The sequence below is a fragment of the Bufo gargarizans genome, chromosome 4, assembly GCF_014858855.1.
Source record: "Bufo gargarizans isolate SCDJY-AF-19 chromosome 4, ASM1485885v1, whole genome shotgun sequence".
Lineage (NCBI taxonomy): Eukaryota > Metazoa > Chordata > Amphibia > Anura > Bufonidae > Bufo > Bufo gargarizans.
Window position 1 is genome coordinate 138,491,338 of NC_058083.1, and position 25,403 is coordinate 138,516,740.

General features: G+C 43.8%; 1 protein-coding gene across 2 annotated transcripts in view; it reads right to left on the minus strand.

Moving 5' to 3' along the window:
- TRPC1 (transient receptor potential cation channel subfamily C member 1) overlaps window positions 1–25,403 on the minus strand; it is a 159,578-nt gene that overhangs the window by 17,651 nt on the left and 116,524 nt on the right. For both annotated transcript variants that reach the window (XM_044289916.1, XM_044289915.1), the window contains 2 exons: window positions 10,286–10,487; window positions 9,436–9,630 (listed from right to left, as the gene is read on the minus strand). In XM_044289916.1, the coding sequence (XP_044145851.1) occupies window positions 9,436–9,630; window positions 10,286–10,487 (397 nt within the window). The remainder of the gene's footprint in view (window positions 1–9,435; window positions 9,631–10,285; window positions 10,488–25,403) is intronic.

The following is a 25,403-nucleotide window of genomic DNA, read 5'->3' on the forward strand; positions in this document are numbered from 1 at the left end:
GGGGGGAGGAGTAGGGGGAGCAAGAAGAGCAGGCTTTGAGGGAGACTTTAAACTTTTCGGGGATCCCTGGTGTTGTCCGTGGCTGGGGGGAGGAGCCCAAGGATGACATTCTCCTGGGCGATAAGCAGGAGCCAGGGCACTTCACCGCTTCCAATTTAGTGCAAATGGGGACCCCCGTATAAAAAGCATAAAGGGCAAGGACCAGTACTGGGTGGCAACGTACTTAGACCCCCCGGTACAAATACAAAATGGTGAACATGTTACCAGCATCACAGAGGGCTGGCAGAATGCAGCAATTTCAGGCCTTGCTGTGAAAGATGCTGCATTCTGCTGCTGCGGGCGCTGGCAGAGGAATTTCCACCCACAGCGAAACAGGTGTAGGTACCAATCCTACTGCGCCTACAAGAAGAGGGCAGTTTGAAGATGTGTTGGTCACTTTGGATATGAGATTATTCTTGCAGTCAACCCATTGACAGCCGCCGTACGGATCCAGCCTCAGGGAACGTCTAGACCGACAGGTGTCCAACTACATCGGGTTAACGGCCGATGTGGATGCTCTGAGAAGCTGGGTTGACTACTGGGTGTGCAGACTTGACCTGTGGCCAGAGCTGGCACAATTTGCCATGGAACTCTTGGCTTTCCCCTTGTTGAGTGTCCTGTCTGAAAGGACGTTCAGTGCAGAAGGGGGGATCGTGACCGATAAGCACACTCACCTAGCTCACGACAGTGTGGAATACCTCACATTTCTAAAAATGAATGAGGCATGGATCTCAAAGGAATTCAACACCTGTGACAACCATGTGTAATTGAATATCCTCTATCCGCCACCACCCAGAACAAAGAATGGTCCTTGTCTTATGTATATACAGCGGCATAAAAGGCCTTTTCTGTCAGGTGAATGCGTTTGGGGGCCTGTACTCCACGGGGCTACAATAAAATTGTTATTCAGTGACCGCCTAATGTACCTCCAGCCACATAATCACTTGTTCTTTTCTGTCAGGTAAATGCCAAATTTTTGGGGCCTGTACTCCACTGGCATACAGTAAAATTGTTATTCAGTGACCGCCTAATGTACCTCCAGCCACATAATCACTTGTTCTTTTCTGTCAGGTGAATACTTAATTTTTGGTGCCTGTACTCCACTGGAGTACAGTAAAATTGTTATTGAGTGGCTGCCTAATGTACCTCCAGCCACATTATCACTTGTTCTTTTCTGTCAGGTGAATGCCTAATTTTTGGGACCTGTACTCCATTGGCCTACAGTAAAATTGTTATCCAGTGACCGCCTAATATACCTCCAGCCACATAATCACTTGTTCTTTTCTGTCAGGTGAATTCCTAATTTTTGGGGCCTGTACTCCACTGGCCTACAGTAAAATTGTTATTAAGTGACCGCCTAATGTACCTCCAGCCACATAATTATTTGTTCTTTTCTGTCAGGTGAATGCCTAATTTTTGGGGCCTGTACTCCACTTGCCTACAGTAAAATTGTTATTCAGTGACCACCTAATGTACCTTCAGCCACATAATCACTTTTTCTTTTCTGTCAGATGAATGCATAATTTTTGGGGCCTGTACCGGCCTACAGTAAAATTGTAGGTTTGCACGGTTCGTCCATCACTATTGATTGACCTATCTTACAGATAGGTCATTAATATGGGCAAACTTGGCTTCAACTTTAAGCTGCATTTCTTCTTTGTATCCTCATGCCTTTTAGGGTATAAAATGTGAAAGGAAAGGCCCTGGCATGTTCATGGGGCCGTGTACAATGTAGGAACTTGCTGTGAAGGAAATCATTTCTAGAGCAGCCTTTACAGAGCCTGTCTTGGATTTTTCTAGTGTTCTAGGTCTCCTGTCCTTCACATGTTTTTAATGAAAAGCTGAGATGCTGGTGTTATATTTCACTCAAAAAAAAACTGTTGGGGTGATCATTTATTAATTAGTGCACATCCCTTAGTAGATGTGGTGCATTTTAGACTATTCTAAAGGCAGAAAATGAAGTCTATGGTGGGAATTTATGTAAATATATACACCTACAAAAGTAAAATTTGTGTGAAAGCATCATTTTGCACAAAAATATACAATCTTTTAAAATGTTATGCCATAGAAAGCAGGTGGAGCTTATAGTTAGGCTGTTCGTTCACATGGCCTACCAAAAGATGCACCAAATGTATTAGTATTTAGAGTTTTTTTGGGTGGGAAGCACATGGATTACTACTTCAGATGAATGGAACTGACTTTCAGTCACATACATTTTCTGCAATAAAATTGGCTGTGTGTGAAGGCACCCTAAAAGTTATAGGTCATGTCCCTCCCAGTAAGCCACACCTACATTTTCAACTTTTGCCAAACATGGTGAAAGAGGCAAAACTCGTGCTTAAAATGCAACTTTTTGCAAACTTGAAAAGCTGCTGATAAATTCCCACCGTGATGATTTTTATTATATTAAATTGTTTTATGGTCATGTATAGTATTTCTGCACCAAGTTAATAATTCCCCTAGCTTCACTGATCTGAAGGAATGATGACCCCTATTTAAAAATGTGAAGGCACAGAGATCTTGTTGTAAACTGTGCCCAAATTTAGTGCAAACTGACACAATGTGACAAATATATGGAGCAATATATGAATGGCTTTGCGCAAGAACGTGTATGAAGTGTTTGAGACATTTTTAATGTGGTCTGTGCCATTCCTAGCATTTTGTATTTACTAAGGGGTGGACAGATGTTTTGTGGGCACAGTTTAATTTTTAGCCAGATTTAAAACTTGTGACATTTGAAATGTTGAGCAAATAGTTTTTTACTCCCTGCCTTCCAAGAGTCAGTTTTAAATTTTTTCATTCACAAGTCATATAAGGACTTGTTTTGTTTCATTTTTTTTAATCTTTTTTATTAAATTTTTTGGGGAGATGGATCAACCAAAAAAACTGTAATTCACCCATTTAGATTTATTTTCCTTTACACATATAAATGCTATTATATTTTAATAGTTCGGTCATTTTCAGGGGTGGATATGAATAAGGCCTTAGGCTATATGCACACGACCGTGGTGTGTTTTGTGGTCCGCAAAACACGGATGGCGTCTGTGCCCGTTCTGCAATTTGCAGAACGGCACGGACAGCCTGTAATATAACTGCCTATTCTTGTCCTCAAAGTGCGGACAAGAATAGGACATGTTATTTTTTTTTTTGCTGTCCACGGAACAAAGCAACGGATGCGGCCCTATTGAAGTGAATGGGTCTGCATCCAAGCCGCAAAAACTGCGGCTCGGATGCGGACCAAAACCACGGCCACGTGCATGTAGCCTTATTCTCATTGTTAGCGCTGTAAAAATCTGAATGAACTGAATTCTCCTAGTGCTGCCGCGGTACCCATAGTAGTTGTGTGCTCAGCTTGTATGGTAAAGATGTAGCAAATGTTAACTTGACACTTAGCAAACTTTCACTTGACTTTTGCATTGTTTTTTTTTTTTTGTGTTAAGTGACAATTTTGCTGCAATAGTTTATTAAGCATGTTGTGTCAAGTTAGGTACATGTGTACGTATGTCACTGTTCCAAGTATTGTGACCTCTTTTTAGAGTAGATTTGATAAGGTGCAAATTGTGACAAATTTTATCACATGGCATGCAACTTTTTGAAATGAGCCCTACCACAATCTAGACACTTTCCACAAAATGCATCTGTTTCGAAATGTGCCAAAATTAAGAACTGGCGTGTGACATTTATTAAATTTGGAACAAAAGAAAATGGGTCAAACAACAGCAGACACTCCAAAAATCCATGAATAAATGAAAGTTACATGGAACTATCCATAAAGATAGTCTGCTTTTTCTATTTCATATTGTGCAAAAGCAGGGCGGGCGGAAGAAGCGGCAAGGCCTTGAGTGTAGGCTGCCTGCTCTCCTGCTTCTTTCTGCCCTCTTGCTTCTGCACAATATGGAATAAATAAAAGAAGATTATCTTTAGGGTCCATTCACACATCCGCAATTCCATTCCGTATTTTGCGGAACGGAATTGCGGACCCATACATCCTGAAAAAATAGAACATGTCCTATTCTTGTCCACAATAGCAGACAAGAATAGGCATAGTCTCTTAGTGCCGGCAATTTGCGGTCCGCAAAATGCGGAATGCACATTGCCGCTGTCCGTGTTTTGCGGATCCACTGATCCGTTGATCCGCAAAACACACACGGATGTGTGAATGGACCCTTATGGTGAGTGCCATGTTGTTTTAGTCTATTCTTGAATTTCTTTATGGACTTTGGGGGTCATTTATCATACTGAAATATGCCTATTTTAGGCGTATTTCAGGCACAGATTGAGGCGCAACGGTTAGCTGCGCAGTAATCTCCGACTTTTCCCCACTCGCGCCAGGTCTTGTGGGTGTGGCGTATGGGCGGGGAAGAGCCAGCAGGCCAGTCTCATTTACCATTTTCTACACCTGTTTCAGGTGTAGATAAAGGTCTAAATGTAAGACAGCTAAAGGCTATAGGGCTTTATTAAGACCAGCGTCTAAAACAGCGTTTTGCCCCTTGCTTCTTTAAATTGAGTGCCACCATAGTATACATGTGGCCCTGACCCTTTATATAATACTGTAAAATTTCTTCATAGTGGACAGTGCCAAAGGTGAATTTGTTTTCATTTTGGATTACACTCTCTAAGGGGGTAATGTATTATGAGGGCAATATTCAAAGTAATTTTTGGGATAAATTTACCACTGGATTCTTCGCCATTTGTTAAATTTCTTGCACAAATTTCCTAGTGTCTAATGCTTTCTATTATAAAGATGCCATCACTTTCTTCTCCACCAGGCGACTGAAGTAGACTTAAGTGATTTTTGGGCAGCATTTTAAAAATGTTGCAATTGATAAATATGGCTAAATATGTAACTCTGCCCACAAAATATCTGTGAGGCTACATTCACACGTCAGCGGAGTTCCGATCGGAACTCCGCTGCCACCAATGATGGGGGGGGGGAGATGGAGGGGGGCGATGGGCACACACTGTGCCATCAACGATTTTTAACTATAGAGGGAGGAAGGGGGGGGGGCGATGGGCACACACTGTGCCACCAACGATTTTTAACTATAGAGGGAGGAAGGGGAGGGGGCGATGGGCACACACTGTGCCACCAACGATTTTTAACTATAGAGGGAGGAAGGGGGAGGGGGCGATGGGCACACACTGTGCCACCAACGATATTCAAACTGGGGAGGGGGGGGTCTGCCCCCTGCTGCCTGGCAGCCCTGATCTCTTACAGGAGAATATGATAGTACAATTAACCTCTTTAGGTGCCGCACCTGAAGAGGTTAATTGTGCTATCATATCCCCCTGTAAGAGATCGGGTGGTGCCAGGCAGCAGGGGGCAGTCTTGTACCAAGTTTGCAGTGTATTCTAACTAGAAGCGTCCCCATCACCATGGGAACGCTTCTGTGTTAGAATATACTGTCGGAAATGAGTTTTCACGAAGTGAAAACTTAGATCAGAAAAAGCTTTTATGCAGACGGATCTTCGGATCCGTCTGTATGAAAGCAACCTACGGCCACGGATCACGGACACGGATGCCAATCTTGTGTGCATCCGTGTTCTTTCACGGACCCATTGACTTGAATGGGTCCGTGAACCATTGTCCGTCAAAAAAATAGGACAGGTCATATTTTTTTGACGGACAGGATACACGGATCACGGCCTCGGCTGCAAAACGGTGCATTTTCCGATTTTTCCACGGACCCATTGAAAGTCAATGGGTCCGCGAAAAAAAACGGAAAGCGGCACAACGGCCACGGATGCACACAACGGTCGTGTGCATGAGGCCTATGTCATCCGTTTTTTGTGGATCCGCAAAAAACGGAACCATGAATAAATTGCAATAATCAAATAAAGTTGTTTGGATTTCTTTGAAAAAAAATTGAAAAAAAAAATAAATAAAAAATTTGTTATGTGTTTCCATGTCTTCCGTTTTTTGCGGATCCATTGACTTTGTATTGTACCAGGATCCGAATTTTGCGGAAAAGAATAGGACATGTTTTATATTTAAACAGACATGCGGAACGAACAACGGAAACGGACAGCACACATTGTGCTGTCCGATTTTTTCCAGGACCCATTGAAAATGAATGGGTCCAGATCTGGTCCTGATCTGTTCCGCAAAAAACGGAACAGATCAGGAAAGAAAAAAACGGACGTGTGAATGGACCCTTAGCCCGTGTTTAAATACAAAATGCCAGGCATGGAACAAATAAACAAAAATAAAAAAAGACAAATGCTTCAGAAATAGTTAGCAAAATTTGCTCCACCAACAAAACAACAAAGAATACTCCACTGCCCTGTGGAAAATGTCTAGGCTGTGGTCGGAATATATCTGCTCTACTGTAAATAGCTCACCAAGGGGCATGGTATAAAAGGAAGAGATGTGTGTTAGCAGTAAGGGGTGTGTCCTGACATTTTACACCAAAACTGTGCAATAATTCTGGTGTAAAGTTCTGTGGCAAAGGAAGTTTAGGCAAAAGTGTATAGCCATGCACCAAACGTATCATCTAGTCTGAGCCACGGTGATAAATTTGCACTTTTCCAGAAAAATTGAGTGATTTTGCCAGTTTTGTCGGTGAAGTAGGCATTTACAAACTGATGACACATTTTGCAAATTTATTATTGCAACTTTTTGCACGGGGCGTACCCCAAAATGTTGCATCTGCATGTGGCCATGCTTGGTTCACCTCCACAGTATCTCCCCCTGGATTATGTTAACTGAAAATGTGTACTTTTATTCAATTTTTTGTATATTTGGACTATTCTGCATGGATATATTCTATATTCACTGCACGTGAGTTCATCTATCGAGACTGAAGAAAAAAGTAAAGCAAAGGCTGGAGCCCACTGTTGTATTTCTAGTGGATTCTAGTTACATGAGGTTGGGAGCCTGATGAAAGTGAATGCACAATGGTAATCCCTTATGTGTTGGCGATATTTATTTGATCATTCTGATCTTAGAACGTACTTTCTAAAGTAAAAACAAGCATGTTAGTGTTGAATAAAATAAAAATAAAAACTGACCTTTGCAATGAAATTATACTGTTTGGTCCCCTTCACATAGTGTTTATGGAAGTCACCAATTGTATGGAATCTGCCTCCCATTGATTTCAATGTGAGACAATGCTGGCGATCATGTGCCCGCATTTTATAGCCATTACCATGGCAAGAATGGACATGTCTATTCTTGATGCAGTCGCTACTATAAACCTTGGCCACATGAAAAGAATGGGAGGTAGTTTATGCATGCCTGCCGGCGGCTTTTTAGCATGGAATCTGCTCCTATATTATTATGACAAAAGACACCATGCGAATGGAGCCTTAGATAGTTGTAGTACTCTTAGGCCCCTTTCACAAGGGCGAGAATTCCGTGCAGGTGCAATGCGTGAGGTGAACGCATTGCACCTGCACTGAATCCGGACCCATTCACTCCAATGGGACTGTGCACATGAGCGGTGTTTTTTACGCATCACTCGTGCGTTGTGTGAAAATCACAGCACACTCTATATTGTGCGTTTTTCATGTGATGGACCATGTGATGAGCGCAGTGACCTCATCAAAGGTCCTTTAGCCAGGTCCTGAAGAAAGTAGAAAGAAGAGGAGATTAGGTGGATGGGGTGAGTTAAATTTGTTTATTATTTTTAACCCCTCAATGGACATGTTATAAAGGAAAAATAATAAAATCTACACAACACCGATCCCAAACCCGAACTTCTGTGAAGAAGTCTGGGTTCGGGTCTGGGTACCAAACATGCCGATTTTTCTCACGCGTGTGCAAAACGCATTAAAACGCTTTGCACTTGCGCGGAAAAATCGTGCATTATCCTGCAACACACCCATATCCTATCTGGCCCTCTCACGCGATGCCCGTGTAATAGAGGCCTTACAGTACTTACTCTTACAGTACTTCTGATCTTCAACAAAAAATTTCCTATCCTTTTCAAATTAAAAGGCATGTGTCATCAGAAAACAGCCTGGTTTAGATTAAGTTTTTATTTTTATATTTTTAGAATTCTTGGTGATATGTTTAATTTCGCATGTGACTATATTTTAAAAAAAAAATCCTGCAGTTTTCATACTGGTTTCTAAGCCTAATAATATGTCAAGGCTCCCTGTTCTGTTGAGATCCCTCCTCAGCAGTCATCTCATCACAGGCAGGTATACAATGACAGATATTACTAATATATAGATAACACAGGATCTACCATTTACAGTAGGTGATGTCACAGCTTATCTACTCCCCCTCTCTGCACAATGACCTCTACACGAATGTCACAGGGCATGCCTAGAACAGTCTCATATAGATGTCATTTGACTTATGGCCCCATAATCTTGCATAGACAATAAAATAAAAAATATTGGTTTTAATTGGTAAAAATATTGGTTTTAGTTTTCGGTCAAGACCTTAGAAATAATGCTGTTCTATTATGAGGTATACTGGACAGAGGAGTCACAGCAGGAACAGCTACCGTATGTAACATATGAATTAAATAGGTACACCTCTCTTTAAAACAGGTGTGGAACACCTTCAGAATATCAGCATCTCCTCTTACCATATGGCTCTCAGAAGATCCAATTTCCTGTATATGGAATAGGGATTTCAGGGCATAAATACTTCTTAACTTTAAAGTTCTATATTTTTTTGTCTTAATTATTGCTCGTGTTACAGTAAAATATATTTTGTACCTTCGTAGCACATGTTGTTTAAAATCAAATGGTACCACCGAATCCAAAAATCCTTTTTAATTTTAGGTTCTAATACAACAGGGGCTGGGGGGATATACTTGATTTCATTATACTTGCAACTTGCAAGTCACTATAGGTCTATTGGCTTCCCATGAAATTAGCCCATCTGTGAGTGTGTGTTGAGAAATTAGATTGTGAGCCTCAGCGGTTACAGAGACGTGATTGATGACAATCTCAGGACAGTTCTGCAGAACCATATGGGCACTATATAAGAACTAGAGCACCTGATCTTCAGTAGTAGTGGCTGTTATCAAACTAATAACAATATGGCTTAAATAAGCATTTATAAAGTCAGGAGATCAGAGATAAGAGCTACACATGAGCCATCAGATGATGGGATTCAATGAAAACAGAAACTGACAACCTGATTTTTAACAACAGACTGATTTTCAACCCTGTATCTTAGAAACGGAAGAACATTTTTAATAAATACCAACTGAAATTTTATTTATTTTTTTGCCTAAAATGCAATCATGAAAAATTATCTTAAAAGGCGTTTAAGAAGCCTTAGAAATAGGCTTCTTCTATGCTGCATTCCTTTTGTAAATCCTTGATATATATTTGGAAATTCTTGGAGGGTTAGCTTAGACTTGGATCTAAGGTAAGAATATTAAAGGGTTTTATGCTGTCTGGAATAGGTTAGAAAACAATTACTGATCTTACCTTGAGACTGTTCTGTCGCTTGACCCTTCCTGATGGAGTGTGGGAACAGATCCACTTGCTCAGACTGTTGAACAGATAGCATATAGTCTTGGGAGATGGGAGAATATTGAAAGGTGGGGGGAGCGTACATTTGTCATCAAAATAACTCAGCCACAGCTTAGCTCGGGCAAACTTCCACTCTTTATCCTCGTGGTTCTAGGAGGCCGAAGATACCAATAGATCAGACACAGATAGAGGGTAGGATGTAGAGAACTAGTACACCCAAGGTTATCTGCTTCGTTGGTTTGACCTCGGATCATCTGTATCCAAGTAGTAACAAAGGCATAGCTCCTTTGTCAAAAATGATAATAACTGCAGCAAAGGGTACATACAGTCAGATAACTGTTAATAGAAATAATATCCCCAAGGTCTTTAAGCTAAAAGGGACAGATCAGAGTGCCTTGAGCAATACAATTACTACTAATAATAAAAAATAATTATTGTAAAAGTCTCTCATACAATGTGACAGTAAATGGATTTTCACAATTAGAATTATATTTTCCGGTACTTATAAAAGAAAAAGGCAAAAAGAAAAAAGGCCCATATAGCCTCCAAAACGTCCTGTTTTGCCAGAACAGCTAATCTTTTTAATTGGACTTGTCCAACTTGAGTTTAATTTGGATGATAATAACTAACCATTGCCCCGCACACTTCGCCTGAAATATGCCTAATATAGGCATATTTCAGCTTAATAAATGACCCCCTACATCTTTAGAATACCTACATGTCGTCGCAACAACGGTTTTATTTGTATTATACAATATTAGACCAAATTTAGGACTCAATAAATAAAAATATATAGATAACTTACAGCGATGAGCCGGAAGCTTTTGTGCAGCATTGCTACCAGAAGCTTGGTCAATACAATCACAACCACCACGTTGTATGTGCCAACTATTACTGCTCCCACAAATGACGGAAGTTCATCATTGTAGCTAAATCTGGTTACAAAGAGAGCTACATGTGCCAGCGAGAAAATGTACCAGAACAGGGCATAACATGTGCCAATAAACCTGGAGAAAACAAAAAAAAATACAAAAGTATGGTAAAGTAGTAATTTATGAACACCTCTGCCTATACCACTTGTATGCACAATCACTATCTTACATGGAAGCACTCCTAGTACATCTAGAAACAAAATAAAAAAAAATGTAGCAGACTTTCACACTAGCGTTTTGGTTTTCTGGTATTGACGGATCCAGCAAAAACGCTAGTGTGAAAGTAGCCTTATTCATCACACGGGGTTTACACTGTAAATAATGTCAGATATAGTATGGCTTGCTAGTTTCTCATTTGACAAAACTCATAGTAACATCATTGCACCTATTGCTTTCTATCAAGTTACATGCTTGATAAATGTGGATTTTTAACAGTCTACCTTGTACAAACAAAGAGCATATACAGTAATGTGCAAAAGTTTTAGGCATGTGTTAAGTTTATTTTTATCAATTAACAAAGTGCAAAGTGAATGAACAACAAATCTAAATCTAAATCAAATCAGTATTTGGTGTGACAACCCTTTGCTGTCAAAACAGCATAATTTCTTCTAGGCACACTTACACAGTTTTTGAAGGAACTCAGCAGGAAGGTTGTTCCAAACATCTTGGAGAAATTACCACAGATCTTCTGTGGATTTAGGTTAGCTTAGATCCTTCTGTCTCTTTATCTAATCCCAGACAGGCTTGTTGATGTTAGGATCAGGGCTCTGTGGGGACATAATCATAAATTTCAGGACTCCTTGTTCTTCTTTACTCTGAAGATAGTTCTAAATGACATTGGGTCCAAAGATTTCTGCCAGTTCTGAGCAGTTGATGGCACAGCTGAACATCTGATTTCCAAAGCCTGATTTTCATTTTGGAAGTAAGCATGTAAGTTTTTAGCAAATGGAGTTGGGGATTTGGTCAGGGTTAATGCTGTCCTCAAAGATTTTTCAAAATGGTGTAAAGTAGAACTGGCTTAGTTGCCCATAACAAGCCAATCTGATTCCACCTTTCATTTTCCAATGGAGCTGTGAAAAATGAAAGGTGGAATCAGTTTGGTTGCTATGGGCAACTAAGCCAGTTCTACTTTACACCAGTTTGATAAATCTCCCCCAATGTCATTAAGAACTATCTTCAGCATAAAGAAGAACAAGGAGTCCTGAAAGTGATGATATGGCCCCAACAGAGCTCTAATCTCCACATCATCGAGTCTGTCTGGGATTACATGAAGAGACAGAAGGATTTAAGCAAGCCTTCATCAACAGAACACCTGTAGTTAGTTCGCCGAGATGTTTTGAACAACCTCCCTGCCGAGTTCCTTCAAATACTGTGTGTGTACCTAGAGTGTACCTACAAGAATTGATGCTGTTTTAAAGGCAAAGTGTGGTCACACGAAATATTGATCAAATAGATCTAATCACTTTGCATTTTGTTAACTGATAAAAATAAACTATTAGCATGTCTATTTTTGATAGCATTGTTCCTTAGTAGTGATGATCGAACACCTTAGTGCTTGGGGGCTCGGGCCGAACACATCGGGATGCTCGTGTGCTCTACCAATCACCTGAGTATAATGGAAGTCAATGGGAGGACCCAAGCATTAAACCAGGCACCCCCTGCTCTGAAGATGGGAGGGTGCCTGGTTCATATGAAAAGTTCATAAATTGATGGAAACACCACCGGAAATGATTCGGGAACAGCATGGGGAGGATGTCTGCATGCATCTTGGACTCCCATGTCGCTGCTGGGAGCGATGTTGTCCGGGTAGTACGGCACTTTTACAGACTGACAATAATACGCAAAAAAACAAAGATAAAATCGATTGTAGAGTAAAAATTGTTAGGAAACATTCTTTCCTGTATATTAACTTGTATATAAAGTGCAAGTTCAATCAAAAATGTTGATTTTCAGAACTGGGGCCATGATTAAGAGGGACGGCCGGTGGCATCTGTATTGTACAGCAAGAGGTGAAATTCTTGGACCAGCGCAAGACAAACCACAGCCAAAGCATTTGTTGCCATTAATGTTTTTATTAATCAACAATGAAAGTTGGAGGTTCGAAGAAGATCCCACAGGCGATCCGGCGGCGTTATTCCCATTATCCACCGAGCATTTTCTGGGAAAACAAACTCTTTGGGTTCCGGGGGGAGTATGGTTGCAAAGCTGAAACTTAAACTAATTGACAGAAGGGCATCACCAGGAATAGAGCCTGCGGCTTATATTTACTACGCACGGGAAACCTCACCCGGCCCGGACACGAAAAGGATTGATCAATTGATACCTCTTTCGCGATTCTGTGGGTGGTGGTGCATGGCCATTGTGAGTGGGTGGATCGAGACAATTATTGTGGTTCATTCCGATAAACAACGATAATACTCCTTCATGCTAAATAGTTACGTGACCCCCGGTGGTGAGGATTGTGTTGACCAGACTCTTGGATAGTGATACTGGACTTGTAGGTGAGGGCCTGCTGGTGAGCTGACCCTATAAAATATTGTAGGTGAGGGCTTGCTGGTGAGCTGACACTCTCAAACATTATGTGCAAGGACCTGCTGCCACTTTGTTGATTATGGTGACCACGGGTAACGGGGAATCAGGGTTCGCTTCCAGAGAGGGAGCCTGAGTAACGGTTACGGCTACCACTTCCAAGAAAGGCAGACGGGGGCGCGCAAATTACCAACTCCCGACTCAGGGAGGTAGTGACAATAAATAACAATTAACCTACAAAAGGCCACCTGTCAACCAGACAGCTACGATTACCACTCATAAAACATCTAAGGTAAACCAAAACGAACAAGTGGAAATGATGTATAAAAGTATAAATTTATTATAAAGTATAAGGGATGGAACAACTACAGATAATGCAAGAATACGGAGAAGCGCAGGGTCACAGACACCACAAAACACCAATGTATCTGTGGGTTATAACACACAGAAAGGTACAGTCCATTAATGATAATACAAGCTCGAGAGTTACCTGGATGGCCAAATGTTATGTCTCCGCAATGAGACTATGCACAAGTCATGCAAATGACCATACCAGGTACGAAAAAGAGCTTTATCACACTACACATGGTACTTAAATAGTTAAAGCAGACCATGGAAATAACAAGTACTCAAGTTGAAGTAAAAATCTTGATAATATGCACCATGGGTGTGTTGAGGGACTCACTATGGATGTATACAGAAGTCCCAGGCACCGGTGTGAACGATACTAACTCAGAACGTACCTGAGGACATGGTGGTGAGTGGACGGTCGGACCCTGGGCGCACAACCTCGACGCGCGTTTCACCTTACGGCTTCGTCAGAAGGTGAAACGCGCGTCGAGGTTGTGCGCCCAGGGTCCGACCGTCCACTCACCACCATGTCCTCAGGTACGTTCTGAGTTAGTATCGTTCACACCGGTGCCTGGGACTTCTGTATACATCCATAGTGAGTCCCTCAACACACCCATGGTGCATATTATCAAGATTTTTACTTCAACTTGAGTACTTGTTATTTCCATGGTCTGCTTTAACTATTTAAGTACCATGTGTAGTGTGATAAAGCTCTTTTTCGTACCTGGTATGGTCATTTGCATGACTTGTGCATAGTCTCATTGCGGAGACATAACATTTGGCCATCCAGGTAACTCTCGAGCTTGTATTATCATTAATGGACTGTACCTTTCTGTGTGTTATAACCCACAGATACATTGGTGTTTTGTGGTGTCTGTGACCCTGCGCTTCTCCGTATTCTTGCATTATCTGTAGTTGTTCCATCCCTTATACTTTATAATAAATTTATACTTTTATACATCATTTCCTACTTGTTCGTTTTGGTTTACGATAAATAACAATACAGAACTGTTAAGAGGCCCTGTCATTGGAATGAGTACTAAAAAATTACAGGGAGTGTCATAGGTATTTAGGATGAGGAAACTTTATACAGGAGAGGTACAACAGGTAATGACACTGTTCGCAGCGCCTACCGCAAAGGTACACTGTATCGCACAGATATACGAGGGCCTGCAGGTGAGCTGACCCTCTAAAAGATTTCCGCTGAGGGCCTACTGGCGAGCTGACCTTCGAAAAGATTTCTGCTGAGGGCCAGCATGTGAGCTGACCCTCGAAAAGATTTCCGGTGAGGGCCTGCTGGTGAGCTGACCCTCTAAAAGATTCTATTTTTTATATCTGCACACTTTACACTGCAGATGTGTCGTGGATAATTAAACTGTCCGCAGCGGCCACCATCTATAGATAAAGTATGATTAATGGCCTGCTGGTGACTCTCAAAAACATTAGGGGTGAGAGTCTGCTGCTGAGCTGACCATCTAAAACATTATGAGTGAGGGCATGCTGGTGAGCTGACCCTCTAAAAGATTTTCACTGAGGGCCTGCGGGTGAGCAGGCCCTGTCAAAAATTAAATGAGAGGGCCTGTGGGTGAGCTGACCCTGTAAACATTTTTATGAGAGGGCCTGCGGGTGAGATGACCCTGTAAAAAATTATATGAGGGGGCCTGCGGGTGAGCTGACCCTGTAAAAAATTATATTTGTGAGGACATATATACGAGGGCATTATATGCGACGAATAAGCATGTTGATATGATGGAAGAGGAGGAGAAAAGGAAGAATAAACCATATACCCTTTTTTTGTGGTGGAAGAGGTGCATGGGAATACAGAATATTCAGTATATTATAAACAACACATTTAAAGTGCCTTTATGTTCATCCGCTTTTCTCTGGTGGAGTCGAAAAGTCAGGGGAAATCCAGGCCTTGTTTTTTTATAAGAGTCATCCTGTCAGCATTTTCAGTTGACAGGCGGATACGCTTATCTGTTATAATGCCACCAGCAGCACTAAATACCAGCTCAGACAAAACGCTGGCAGCAGGGCAGGCCAGCACCTCCAAGGCGTAGAGTGCCAGTTCGTGCCACGTATCCAGCTTGGACACCCAGTAGTTGTAAGGCACTGAGGGATCACTGAGGATGCTGACACGGTCTGCTATGTACTCCTTCACCATCTTTCAAAACTTTTCCCTCCTTGTGAAACTAGGCCGCGCACCAGGGTGAGAGAGCTGGCGGGGTGTCATGAAACTGTCCCAGGCCTTGGCGAGTGTTGCCCTGCCTCTGTTGGAACTGCTGTGTGTTCCCCTTGTCTCCCCTCCTCGGTTGCCCAAGGAAGTACGGACTCTGTCGTCAGCGTTGTCAGATGGAATTTTTTTTAGCAATTTTTCAACAAGGACCTTCTGGTATTGCAGTGTTTTGCTCATCCTCTCCACCTGAGGAATGAGATATGACAAGTTATTTTTGTAGCGGGGGTCAAGAAGGGTGAATACCCAGTAATCAATGTTGTCTAAAATGCGTATAACGCGCGGGTCGTGGAAAAGGCAGCCTAACATGAAGTCAGCCATGTGTGCCAGAGTACCAACAGGCAAGACTTCGCTGTCGTCATCAGGAGGATGACTGTCCATCTCCTCATCCTCTTCCTCCTCTTCTGCCCACCCATGCTGAACAGATGGAATTAAACTTTCATGGGTACTACCCTCTATAACGGAGACAACCGTCTCCTGATCCTCCTCCTCTAAATTGTCCAATTCGCACTAAGAAGACGGACGGAGGGTGGTCTGGCTATCACCCTGCGTTATGTCTTCTTCCCCCATTTTCACCTCTTCCACATGAAAAGCGTCGTCCTTAATTGTGAGCAGCGAGCGTATGAGTAGACACAGAAGTGGGATGGTTACTCTGATAATAGCGTTATCGCTGCTCACCATCTGTGTTGATTCCTCAAAGTTTCTTAAAACCTCACAGAGGTCAGACATTCATGCCCACTCCTTGCTTCTGTTTAGTGGAAGCTGACTGGAAATGCAATGACCATGTAGCAGCTGGTATTCCACTACTGCCCTCTGCTGCTCACAAAGCCTGGCCAACATGTGGAACATGGAGTTCCAGCGCGTGCTCACATTGCACAACAGCCGGTAAGCTGGCAATTTCAAGCGCTGCTGCAGCGTTGACAGACCAGCTGAAGCTGTCGATGACTTGCGGAACCTTCACCAGTAGCTCAGGCAAATTGGGGTAGGTTTTGAAAACCTACCCCAGCTGAACCACTAAGTTTAAGACGTGGGCTAGGCATGGGATGTGTGTGAGCTTGCCGAGCTCCAAAGCCACCACCAAGTTGCGGCCATTATCACACACAGCCATGCCTGGTTGTAGTTTGAGTGGCTAGAGCCACAGCTCAGTCTGGTCTCTTATCCCCTGCAACAGCTCTGCAGTGGTGTGCTGTTTGTTCCCCAAACATATCAGCTTCAGCACAGCCTGTTGACGCTTCCCCACTGCAGTGCTACACTGCTTCCAGCTACCGGCTAATGGCTTACTGGTGCTGCACATAGATAATTCAGAGGTGGAAGTGGAAGAGGAGGCGGAGGAGGAGAAGTGGGGGTTGGAGCCACTAACGTAAGTGCTGGCGGAAACCCTGATCAACATAGAGCCTGCAATCCTCGGCGTCGGCAGCACCTGTGCCATCCCAGGGTACGACTCGCTCCCAGCCTCCACAACGTTCACCCAGTGTGCCCACAGGGAAATGTAGCATCCCTGCCTGAATGCACTTGTCCATGTGTCCGTGGTTAAGTGGACCTTCGCAGTAACTGCATTGGTCAGGGCACGTGTGACGTTTCGGGACACATGTTGGTGTAAGGCTGGCAAGGCACACCTTGAAAAATAGTGGCAGCTGGGGACAGAATACCGCGGGACGGCCACCGACATCATGCTGCGGAAGGCCTCAGTGTCCACAAGCCTAAATGGCAACATTTCCTGGGCCAGTAATTTTGAAAGGTGCGCATTTAGGGCTATGGTATGTGGGTGGGTGGCTGGGTATTTGCGCTTGCGTTCAAATGCCTGGGGTAAGGACATTTGGACACTGCGCTGGGACAGGGAAGTGGAAGTGGTCGCTGATGGTGATGGCAATGGTCCAGGTGCAGGGCGGGAGGCATCTTCTCCTGCACCTTCGACAGGCGATTGGCCAGCATATACCATAGGGGAAGAGGAGGCATTCGTCCCACTTATTACGGTGCTTGTATGCATGCTGGTGGTGAGGTTGCTAGTATTCACGCCCTGGCTCATTTTGGTGTGGCACAGGTTGCAAAATACTGTTCTTTTGTCATCCGCACTTTCCTAAAAAAAAGCGCCATACTGCCGAACACCTACTCCTTGGCAAGGGAGATTTACACAAGGGGGTGCTCCGTGGAACAGTTGCAGGTCTGTTTGGTGTGGCCCACCTTCTCCCTTTTGCCACTCCACTGCCTCTTCCAGCCTGTTGCGGTGTTGCAGATCGCTGCCCATCTGTACTGTTGTCCTCGCTCGGCTTTCCACCTTCCCTGTCAGTGACCTCATCGTCCACCAAGTCCTCTTCCACTTCCTCACTCTGATCATCCACCTGCTTTGTTGACCCAACCACAACCTCAGTGATTGACAACTCTGTATCATCCTCTTCATCAACCTCTTGAGACAGTAATTGCGGTTGACTTAATGGCAACTGTATCTCATCAGCATCCACCTCATTACACACTAATTGCAGTTCCCCACCGTCATCTTCTTGTGACTGTGGATGCTCAAGAGTTTGGAAATCAGGGCAGAAGATCTCATGTCCCTCTTCAAGCGTGCTTGGCGAGAGGGCCAAATCAAGTAATGGCGATGAAAAGAGATCCTCGGAATATCCGAGTGTGGGATCACTTGTTTGGCCAGACTCTCCATGGTGGGAGGAAGGGGGATCAGGGTGAGGATTCTGTTGACCAGACTCTTGGATACTGAGACTGGACTTGGTGAAAGACAGGGTGGTGCTTAACCGACTGGAAGCATTATCTGCTGCAATCCAACCGACCACCTGGTCGCACTGGTCTGACTTCAAGAGTTTTGTCCTGCGACACCCTGAAAATTGGGACATGAAGCTAGGTATCGTGGATGATTGTTTTTCTTGTGCTCTGGCTGCAGGCACAGTTTCAACGCGGCCAGGGCCACGGCCTCTGCGGGAACCATCAGCATTACGGCCACTTCCCCATACCTTAATGCTCGCCTTCTTAATATTAAATGTTATATGCACGCTTGACACACAAGATGTGGCATGGATGTCACAGTTCACAGCAAGCACAGTATATGGAAAAAGTACGCAAAAGTATGGAAAAAAGAAAATAGATTTCACTTATAGTTGGCCCTGACACACACAAGGTATTGCACAGATGTCAGAGGTCACTGCAGACACCCTTCTGTAGGAAAAGTATGGAAAAAATATACTAGATTTCACTTATATTTTTTCTATCTCTGGCCCTGACACACACAAGGTATTGCACAGATGTCAGAAGTCACTGCAGACACCCTTCTATAGGAAAAGTATGTAAAAGTATGGAAAAAGGAAAATAGATTTCACTTATATTTTTTCTATTTCTGGCCCTGACACACAGAACGTATTGCACAGATGTCAGAAGTCACTGCAGACACCCTTCTATAGCAAAAGTACGTAAAAGTATGGAAAAAAATACACTAGATTTCACTTATATTTTTTCTATCTCTGACCTTGACACACACAAGGTATTGCACAGATGTCAGAAATCACTACAGACAACCTTCTATAGGAAAAGTACGTAAAAGTATGGAAAAAGTATATTAGATTTCACTTATATTGATTGCACAGATGTCAGAAGTCACTGCAGACACCCTTCTATAGGAAAAGTACGTAAAGGTATGGAAAAAATATACTAGTTTTCACCTATATTTTTTCTATCTCTGGCCCTGACACACGCAAGGTATTGCACAGATGTCAGAAGTCACTGCAGACACCCTACTATAGTAAAGGTACGTAAAAGTATGGAAAAAATATACTAGTTTTCACTTATATTTTTTCTTTCTCTGGCCCTGACACACAGAAAGTATTGCACAGATCTCACAAGTAACCGCAGACACGCACTATAGAAAAAGTATGGAAAAGTATGGGGGAGAAAATTGATGACTATATTATATTGCTGCCACCACACACAATAGTCCTTGAAATGACTTTTGGGTCTTTGAAACGTTTTTCAACTAAATAGATTGCGATCACACTCCCTACACCATCTGTCCCTTCCTAAGTGCAGCTCTCCCTGACTAATAATGAGCCGAACACGCGCCATCGGGTGCTATATAGCACCCGATCACGTGTTCCGGCCAGCCAATCACTGTAATGCCAGTAACCAACAAGGCTACGGCTTTACAGTGATGGCAGTACTTACCTGCACGTTTATTGGCTGCATAGCAGCCAAGAAACGTGCGGGGAAGAGATTCGAGATTGGCGCTCTAGCACATGCGGTACTCAGCCGAGTACCAGCATGTGCCGAGCATAGCGATGCTCGAGTCGAACAGCAGTTCGGCTGAGCATGCTCGCTCAACACTATTCCTTAGCATAATATTTCACACTTGCATAAAATGTTTGCACAGTGCTGTATAATTCCCTTGATGTCTTTCTACCTCTTGCAGTTAGAGCCTACAATAACCCAAAAACCGAACCTCACTCCCCAACCTACTGCAACTTGTACAAAAAAAGAGCAAGGATTTAACAAGGTAAAAAAATCTAATTGTATTCAATAGAGTTGAGCGGACACCTGGATGTTCGGGTTCGAGAAGTGCTTCCCGGAACCCGAACCCGATCCGAACTTCGTCCCGAACCCGAACTCCATTGAAGTCAATGGGGACCCGAACTTTTCGGCACTAAAAAGGCTGTAAAACAGCCCAGGAAAGGGCTAGAGGGCTGCAAAAGGCAGCAACATGTAGGTAAATCCCCTGCAAACAAATGTGGATAGGGAAATGAATTAAAATAAAAATAAAATAAATAAAAATTAACCAATATCAATTGGAGAGAGGTCCCATAGCAGAGAATCAGGCTTCACGTCAGCCACCACTGCAACAGTCCATTGTCAGATATTTAGGCCCAGCACCCAGGCAGAGGAGAGAGGTCCCGTAACAGAGGATCTGGCTTCATGTCAGCAGAGAATCAGTCTGCATGTCATAGCAGAGAATCAGGCTTCATGTCAGCCACCACTGCAACAGTCCATTGTCAGATATTTAGGCCCAGCACCCAGGCAGAGGAGAGAGGTCCCGTAACAGAGAATCTGGCTTCATGTCAGCAGAGAATCAGTCTGCATGTCATAGCAGAGAATCAGGCTTCACGTCAGCCACCAGTGCAACAGTCCATTGTCATATATTTAGGCCCAGCACCCAGGCAGAGGAGAGAGGTCCCGTAACAGAGGATCTGGCTTCATGTCAGCAGAGAATCAGTCTGCATGTCATAGCAGAGAATCAGGCTTCACGTCAGCCACCAGTGCAACAGTCCATTGTCATATATTTAGGCCCAGCACCCAGGCAGAGGAGAGAGGTCCCGTAACAGAGGATCTGGCTTCATGTCAGCAGAGAATCAGTCTGCATGTCATAGCAGAGAATCAGGCTTCATGTCAGCCACCACTGCAACAGTCCATTGTCAGATATTTAGGCCCAGCACCCAAGCAGAGGAGAGAGGTCCCATAACAGAGAATCTGGCTTCATGTCAGCAGAGAATTAGTCTGCATGTCATAGCAGAGAATCAGGCTTCACGTCAGCCACCACTGTAACAGTCCATTGTCATAAATTTAGGCCCTAGCACCCAGGCAGAGGAGAGAGGTCCCATAACACAGAATCTGGCTTCATGTCAGCAGATAATCAGTCTTCATATCATAGCAGAGAATCAGGCTTCACGTCACCCACCACTGTAACAGTCCATTGTCATAAATTTAGGCCCCGGCACCCAGGCAGAGGAGAGAGGTCTCATAACACAGAATCTGGCTTCATGTCAGCAGAGAATCAGTCTGCATGTCATAGCAGAGAATCAGGCTTCACGTCAGCCACCACTGCAACAGTCCATTGTCAGATATTTAGGCCCAGCACCCAGGCAGAGGAGAGAGGTCCCGTAACACAGAATCTGGCTTCATGTCAGCAGAGAATCAGTCTGCATGTCATAGCAGAGAATCAGGCTTCACGTCAGCCACCACTGCAACAGTCCATTGTCAGATATTTAGGCCCAGCACCCAGGCAGAGGAGAGAGGTCCCATAACACAGAATCTGGCTTCATGTCACCAGAGAATCAGTCTTCATGTCATAGCATAGAATCAGGCTTCACGTCAGCCACCACTGTAACAGTCCATTATCATAAATTTAGGCCCCGGCACCCAGTCAGAGGAGAGAGGTCCCATAACACAGAATCTGGCTTCATGTCAGCAGAGAATCAGTCTTCATATCATAGAAGAGAATCAGGCTTCACGTCACCCACCACTGCAACAGGCCATTGTCATAAATTTAGGCCCCGGCACCCAGGCAGAGGAGAGAGGTCCCATAACACAGAATCTGGCTTCATGTCACCAGAGAATCAGTCTTCATGTCATAGCAGAGAATCAGGCTTCACGTCAGCCACCACTGCAACAGTCCATTGTCATATATTTAGGCCCAGCACCCAGGCAGAGGAGAGAGGTCCCGTAACAGAGAATCTGTCTTCATGTCAGCAGAGAATCAGTCTGCATGTCATAGCAGAGAATCAGGCTTCACGTCACCCAACATTGGAACAGTCCATTGGCATATATTTAGGCCCCGGCACCCAGACAGAGGAGAGGTTCATTCAACTTTGGGTAGCCTCGCAATATAATGGTAAAATGAAAATAAAAATAGGATTGAATGAGGAAGTGCCCTGGAGTACAATAATATATGGTTAAGGGGAGGTAGTTAATGTCTAATCTGCACAAGGGATGGACAGGTCCTGTGGGATCCATGCCTGGTTCATTTTTATGAACGTCAGCTTGTCCACATTGGCTGTAGACAGGCGGCTGCGTTTGTCTGTAATGACGCCCCCTGCCGTGCTGAATACACGTTCAGACAAAACGCTGGCCGCCGGGCAGGCCAGCACCTCCAAGGCATAAAATGCTAGCTCTGGCCACGTGGACAATTTAGAGACCCAGAAGTTGAATGGGGCCGAACCATCAGTCAGTACGTGGAGGGGTGTGCACGCGTACTGTTCCACCATGTTAGTGAAATGTTGCCTCCTGCTAACACGTTGCGTATCAGGTGGTGGTGCAGTTAGCTGTGGCGTGTTGACAAAACTTTTCCACATCTCTGCCATGCTAACCCTGCCCTCAGAGGAGCTGGCCGTGACACAGCTGCCTTGGCGACCTCTTGCTCCTCCTCTGCCTTGGCCTTGGGCTTCCACTTGTTCCCCTGTGACATTTGGGAATGCTCTCAGTAGCGCGTCTACCAACGTGCGCTTGTACTCGCGCATCTTCCTATTACCTTCCTATGTATTGTATTCAAATTCAGCTGAATATAAATTTGAGGCCTAGTATTTAGGCGCTGGGTGACAGGTATAGGTTTACTGACAGAATTAGACTTGGAAATGCACAGTAGCGGGTGTGTGAAGTTATTCTGAATGACCCTATGTGCACCTTGAATATGATATACCCTTTTAGGGATAGATTTCAAATAGCTCTGATACAGCAGAAACCACTAAATTATGAAATTGCTAAATTGGGAATTGTATTTCAACCCAGAACAAAACCTGTGCTTGGACGGACACTAAATAACTTGCCCAGCCACAGCAATTTAGCAGGATATAAATTTGAGGCCTAGTATTTAGGCGCTGGGTGACAGGTATAGGTTTACTGACAGAATTAGACTTGGAAATGCACAGTAGCGGGTGTGTGAAGTTATTCAGAATGACCCTATGTGCACCTTGAATATTATATACCCTTTTAGGGATAGATTTCAAATAGCTCTGATACAGCAGAAACCACTAAATTATGAAATTGCTAAATTGGGAATTGTATATCAACCCAGAACAAAAAATGTGCTTTGACGGACACTAAATAACTTGACCAGCCACACCAGTAACGACAGATTTAGCTGGATATAAACTTGAGGTCTAGTATTTAGGCGCTGGGTGACAGGTATACGTTTACTGACAGAATTAGACTGGGATATGGCCAAAAAATAACCACACTATTGCTGGTTAAATGCACTTGGTGTGACAGCTTGACCAACCACACTACTGAGGTTTAAATGCACTTGGTGACAGGCGCAGCTTGCCCCTGATGTAGTATATGGCCAAAACATAAACAGAATATTTGCTGGTTAAATGCACTTGGTGTGACAGCTTCACCCTGATGTAGGCTTTAGCCAAAAAACAACCACACCATTGAGGGTTAAATGCACTTGGTCGCAGCTTGTGCTGGCGCACCACAAGACACAAAATGGCCGCCGATCACCCCAGAAAAAAGTGACTGACAAACGGTCTGGGCAGCCTAAAAACAGTGAGCAATTGAGTATCAGCAGCTCAATGATGCACCGCTGCAGATCGATCAATTAATCAAGTCCTTTGGAGGAGTTAATCTGCCTAATCTCTCCCTACTGTCGCAGCCGCAACCTCTCCCTATGCTGATCAGAGCAGAGTGACGGGCGGCGCTATGTGACTCCAGCTTAAATAGAGGCTGGGTCACATGGTGCTCTGGCCAATCACAGCCATGCCAATAGTAGGCATGGCTGTGACGGCCTCTTGGGGCAAGTAGTATGAAGCTTGTTGATTGGCTGCTTTGCAGCCTTTCAAAAAGCGCCAAGAAAGCGACGAACACCGAACCCGAACCCGGACTTTTACGAAAATGTCCGGGTTCGGGTCCGTGTCACGGACACCCCAAAATTCGGTACGAACCCGAACTATACAGTTCGGGTTCGCTCATCCCTAGTATTCAATATAAATCATATGATCATTACAGGTGAGACTTAAAAGGGACAGAAAATGGAGACTGGGCCACAAAAGGGCTCTACAATGTGGAGAATCACAATGGGGGATAATATGACCATATACAGCAGGTAACAGACAATTGACAGAAGCTGTGAATATTGGAGTAGTTGCGGGTGCAATTGCTGTTCCCTGGTATTGAACAACTACCTGGCTCTTATTCACAGCGTCCAAGCAATGGATACTGTAGGGCAGGCATCCTCAAACTGCGACCCTCCAGCTGTTGTAAAACTACAACTCCCACAATGCCCTGTTATAGGCTGATACCTTCAGGCTGTTCGGGCATGCTGGGAGTTGTAGTTTTGCAACAGCTGGAGGGCCACAGTTTGAGGATGCCTGCTGTAGGGTATAAATGGACAGGGCAATACTACTCATAAAGATGGCATATAACAATAACTGCAAGCCACTAGTCCCACCCCAATCCAGATACCATGTTACCTACCCATGTTGCTGCTGAAAAATGGTGACACGGTTCCCCCACTGCTTCAACCTCTGAGTCTCACCTGTAATGATCATGTGATTTATATTGAATAAAATGAGATTTTTTTACCTTGTTAAATCCTTTTACTACCTCTTGCATACAATTACATTTATGAAGAAACTGGGCAGATTCAGGAAAGTGGGTCACATAAGTCTGCCAACTGCTTTGTTCACTTCCCCACAGTACTTCTAATAAAAATAGCTGTCAGGGAATTTAATGAAATGGAGGGGCAAACGAGGTGCAGCCAAATGCAAGCCTGGCCATGGAGAGATAATCAGTCATGGTAGGGTTAAGTTTAGGACAAGGGTCTAGATGTAGTGAGCAGGATCAGGAGTCTGTTATGGATTGGTCCAGGAGAACAGTGGAAGGAGAGAGAACTGGGTATCAGGCAGAAAGAGACACTATTCCCACCTGGAGCCTAAACCAGAAACAGCCCATCTGCCTTGGAGGAACCTTGTGGAGAGAAGGTCATGGATGGCATATTGAGATGGTCGGGACCCATAAGAGGTATAGTCACCATTTTTCAATTAATTGTTATGGACAGCATATAATAAACCAGGGAGAACCATAGACAGATTTGTAACCCTTAAAGGGATTTTATGGAATTACTAACTAACCTTAGGATAGGTCATCAATATCAGATTGGTGAGGGTCCGACA